We start from the raw sequence: 5,296 nt of genomic DNA on the forward strand, positions 1-5,296 counted from the left end.
AAACGAGATCAACAAACTGGATTTACAGTTAGCGTGAGTAAGAACGCCGGGTGCGTCGATCAGCATCAAACGTCGTGCATGTATGATAAAACCGAAACATATACACAAGCTACGATGATATTGAGTGCGCTAAATAGATTCATTATTAATAAAGTCGGTGGTTTTGCCGCTTCAGGGTTGGCTTGTGCGCGCTTTTGTGGCCTTTTGACGACGGTAATGTCACAACGCATTTGTCGTGCCAATAACAATTCAAGTATTAGGGGGTTTAATAGTTGGCCATTTTTGATATTTTCGCTATTGTCGCTTGTACCGCTGCGCTTGGGGCTGTGTTAATATTACGGAACAAATATACGTTCGCGTTGCTTGCATGAGTCGTTGTCGTTGAATAAGAGGATAGCAGAAGCTTTGCTGTTCGAGCTTCTTGCCGCTGTTCTCCTACTTTTACTGGCTTTGACGTTGATCGTGCTTCAGTGGGCGCAACCGGCCTTGCGTGGCGGGGGACGCATCAACGGAACACCGACCCGCCATAGCCACAGACACGGACCAATGTGGGGGAGAGGCCACCAGCTGGATAACGTAACCCGCTGGGTCCGTCCGTCCGCCCGCCTACATGTGTCCTCTATTCCTGGTACGTCTGGAGCGCCAAATGGACGAAACCCACCGTGCGTAAATCCACCGCGCGCTACCTTCTAGTAACACTACTACTAGTAATACCTATTTAGTTACGGAAGCAGCATGGCGCCGGCTGGCTGACTCGCCTAGTAGACTTCGTCATCGATTTCGACTGAGGTAATGAACGTAAAATGACATGACACTTTACGTTCGCATAACTAGAATATATGCGTAGGATGACAAACTAGACTGTTCTTCATCAGCTTGGTGCTTTTTACCTCGACCAATGTGACGCAGAAGATGAAGACCGGGGGTGATCGGCACGAGTACTGGTCGGCGAAGAACTTGTCACCGCTGCCGTTGCTCGGCATACAGGTGGAGTGGATGGCATTTGTCGTCGCAGCTTCCTCAAGCGTAACGGAAATTGAAGGAGAAGCTTCAACTTCGATGGTCACAGATTTCTGGTGTTTACTTCCGTTTAGTAACAGAGGCTTCATCGTGTCTCTACGACTACGCACGATGCCGGCCGGTAGAAAAACTGCAACGAGATAGAACGCAATCAAAAAGAAGATAGATAACGTCAGAATATGGCGATTTTGTTATTTTTTTTATACAATATCTAGTGTGCAGTTATGCTATACAACAGTTGTTGACATAAATTGATCCGAATGTAACTTATAAGTATATTAAACAATTATATCGCGTCCGTTCAAGTATCATATAATTGGATAAAACTCGAATGTCGAAAAAAAAATATTTTCTTTTTTCTCAGTTTCTCGGCTGCTAATATAGCGCTTAACACTGAATCGCTTGCCCATTGCATGGCAAAATAGTGTGACCATGCCAGACAAAATCGAATTTTCCGGCGATTTATCTCGCAGTTTCAATTTTTTGTCGGCCGATTCTACCATCATCTAATTTTATTTCCTAATCGCCAAATGACTCCACCTGCTACCCGTCTTATCTAGTTCAGTGACGATGCAGTATCTCTCACATTTACTATCGATCCGTCAACGTTTTGTAAGCGTGTTTATATGTGTATGTACATAAGGTGTGTCTGTTTATCGGTATCGGTGTGTATGTACGTCGTACAAATGCTTTGCTGATCTGTTTTTTATGCATCCGTATATTGAGATCTACTACTTACATTACGATTCGATATATCGATGTGTGTGGTTTTCTGTTTGTATGCGGATGCTGCCGCTATCCAAACGAAGTCCAAGGTCGCGCTACGGGGAGGCATGCCTCGCCCCCGAAGCAAGACACAAGACAGCAGCTCACGGCGGTTGCCGGCTGCTGGACGAACCACTTACTAATCCCTAATGCCGTCTATATCGTAGACACTCCGATTGCTTTTGCTTCTGCTCAAGTTATTGGCTAGCGATTTTCTAGTAACACCGCCAGTTACTACCGTACGAAGCGCCATTATAATAGTACGGCCGATTTTTGCACTAGTGCCAGCTCCGCTCTGCAGCAATGTCCATAGTCCGGCCCCTGCCGTGAAGTCTATTTACGCACATCGTAAGCACTGGACAAAACCGTCTTATTGACTTCTATTGTTGCCATTTGTGCCTAACTAGCAACGGCACAATATTGCCATTACTGTGCGATGCAATGTCTGGCTGTACTACGATTCGTGATCATCGGCAAACTATATCGTCAGCGGAACATTCAGCGGGGACGAGACCATGCGCAAGCGAAATCACAATCGCTCGATGCTGCGGGGCAACATGCGGGGGAGGGGGTGCTGTACAGATGATGCAGTCGAACAATAATAAAAGATTGTAGTGTTAGTTCATTCGTCTATACGATCCATTGTCATTTTCTCACCATTGCCATTTTGCACGAGTGGTCCGTACTCACCACTGTTACGTATCTGCGTGTGTATGTGTTAACGTTTCGTGTCGTGTCATTTATGTTTGTCACACGAAAGACGGATAAATAACGGCAGACGGTGAGGAGGGCCATTACAATATATTGCACAGTATTAGTTTGGCGTCTCTGATTGTTATATGTAACACAAGCACGGTATCGGGAGAGCCGTGGAAGCAACAACCACGTCAACAACGATTGTGTCCCAGAACAGATAACAAAGATTGTGGCCATTTACTGACGATGTAATAACGATTGCTAGCTCCTATTATTGGACCTTACATACACTGCTTTGCACGTCCTCCCTCGGCAGAATCATGATTACCGCATTCGGGAATAGTCAACCAGTTAAGGCTGTTTTCGATTCCCTTGTTGTCATCATCCCGCTGGTCAGGGGCAGAATATTTGTACCGGACTTTATCTTGATGTGGTGCATCAATTCATTGCCTACCAGAAAGTCTGGGTGGCTGAAACGAGTCGTATTCATACATTGTATCTATAACTCGTATCTATCCTTTCGCAACCGAAATCGTTGTCAGCGTTTAGTTAGTTCGGGTATTTAACTGATTTTCCTCTAGACAAGGACAAAGAATGGGGGTGTCATTATCTTAAAATAAATAAATAAAAGAATTGATTTTCGGTTGCATGTTCCGCCAAAGATGCTTTTTTCTAGCATGTAGTTTATATAGTAAAGTAAATTCATACAATTCTATAACATAAAGCAGTACAGTTTTCGCTTATAGCACGTGTCTCCGAGCTATCATCCTTTTCTCCTTTGATCTCACTCATTATATGGAAGACTAACTTACTTTACATTCACTCATTCTTTCTCCTTATAGGAATATATTTTTTCTTTTATGTCATCACTCTTCACCATCCAATGATTTTTGTCAACAGTTTGGTTCCGCTTTGAAGGGTGAACAAGGAAGAAAATCATCCTTTGACAGCGGCGATGACATTGGTCAACACATAACGCATCAAGAAGGTCACTCCAGCTCCGGTTGGCGGCCGTCGAGCCCGAATAGTCGACAGTTGTTCTTGACGCCAATTATTACCACCACTTCGACGCTCCGGTCACTGCGACACGCGGCAGACTCTCGCGATCGATGAATTCGTTTTGTTACCACCCTTCCTTATACAGGCATCGATAAAGTCGCTCGGACCGACAGAAGGATCATTTTGTCATTCAATTCCTTCGATTTCTCTTTATCGTTTTTTCTTTTTCTCTCGTTTTTCTTCGCTCTCTTCCGCCGCCATCACTGGCGCTTTGACGGCTCGCGCATCGTCGTCCTTTATTTTGTCAAAAGACTGATGGATCGTTGCTGATGTAAATCGACAAATTGAGTCTTCAAGGCAACAACGAAGTGGTAGGGCAGTTCCTTGACAATAAACGTGTGTACGAATTGCAGACACGGCGCAGTGCACAGCGAAGCCTCACGCGGTTGTTGCCAACCGAACACGGGCAAGACAGCCTTGTCAGACAAACTTGTCATGCTATCGTTTGTAGCAGAGACAGATCTGACCCGGAGAGGAAGAAGAAGTTAGTTGGTGGGCGGGAAAGGGGAATAGGACTTTATCGGGATTTTGCCGCTTAACTGGTGGCTACCGGTCTTTGTGGATTTCTTGCCGCCCGTAAAAGACGATTAGATAGAAAAGCCTCCGTTTATTGTGTCTGTGTACGTAGAATGCTATTTTCGATTATAATCGGTTGCCCGTTTCGGTGGCAGCAGATGCACCGCGATACAGACATGCTGACGAATTACATGCAAAAATAAATTAGTATTGCTTCATTATCAGCACTAATCAAATACTATATACTTTTCAATAGAGGTACGTACGGGTTGGTAATACTGGAGAATCGTTTGCATAGATGGTTTTCCCTTTTTTTCTGCAATCTTATTGTGTAACACTGCAGCCATTAGTTTCAACGGAGTTGAAAGTGGGTGACGTGGCGCGTGAGAACTGAAATATCTGTATAGTAATTCTTAGAGCTAACCTAGAAGCGTTCGTGGTTGATTTGATACAGACTGTACCCAGCTGCCGATGCCGTTCCCACAGCGTTCTTATTCAGCAGCTGCTTCTTCTTCATGTGCAGGTCGTTCTTTCTGGTAACTTATTACCAGACAGAGTAAAAAGTCGCAAAGCGTTGAAAGCCTTTTCGTATTTTCCAGTTATTTAATGCTACGCTAAATAACTACAGATGAAATAACACCATCCGATGATACCTTATCGTTAGCGTCGTACGGCTCGATTCAGGAACCGAACAGAACAGAAAGCAAAGTAACAACTAATTAAAAAAACACCATCTTTACACCTAATGTTTCTTCGATCGGTGCCTATCGATCGGCGGTAAACAACGCGGAAACGTACTTTCTACGCTCGCATCATCCTGCAACACTGTTGACAATAGCGGCGTTTATTCTAAACTTTTTTTCATTTGATTTAATTGAAGATCTAAACAAATCTTACAAAGATACAATTTGACGCGATTACGCAAACCGTATGCCTCGTTCGTATGTTGCAATCATAAAGTTTCAACGCGGCTACGGAAGCTCGTGACAGGATTATAAGTTAGCGACGAGAATCGCTAACTTATAATAACAACTTCAACGCAGACGCGTATAGACGAAAATAGCAACGTATTTTTAATACTATGTTAATAGTACCATCACCACCAACTGCTCGAACCCCTAGCCAGTCAACCAACGCTACCGTAATGAATGATCTCGTGCACGCAGTTGCCGCATTGACGATACATTGCATATTACCGACGAACGACTAGAAGGGACGCAGATGTGACAGAATATATATA

General features: G+C 44.1%; 1 protein-coding gene across 4 annotated transcripts in view; it reads right to left on the reverse strand.

The window, feature by feature from the left end:
* Positions 1 to 5,296, reverse strand: part of LOC111261179 (protein rhomboid) — a 15,767-nt gene that overhangs the window by 5,186 nt on the left and 5,285 nt on the right. For 2 of the 4 annotated variants that reach the window (XM_022834473.2, XM_022834474.2), the window contains exon 2: positions 891 to 1,150. In XM_022834473.2, the coding sequence (XP_022690208.1) occupies positions 891 to 1,109 (219 nt within the window). In that variant the 5' untranslated portion in view covers positions 1,110 to 1,150. Of the gene's footprint in view, positions 1 to 890; positions 1,151 to 1,759; positions 2,022 to 3,293; positions 5,195 to 5,296 lie in introns of those variants that run through there. The other 2 variants (XM_086968594.1, XM_022834475.2) reach the window with 2 other exon arrangements.

Source organism: Varroa jacobsoni, unplaced genomic scaffold (assembly GCF_002532875.2).
Source record: "Varroa jacobsoni isolate VJ856 unplaced genomic scaffold, vjacob_1.0 scaffold_528, whole genome shotgun sequence".
NCBI lineage: Eukaryota > Metazoa > Arthropoda > Arachnida > Mesostigmata > Varroidae > Varroa > Varroa jacobsoni.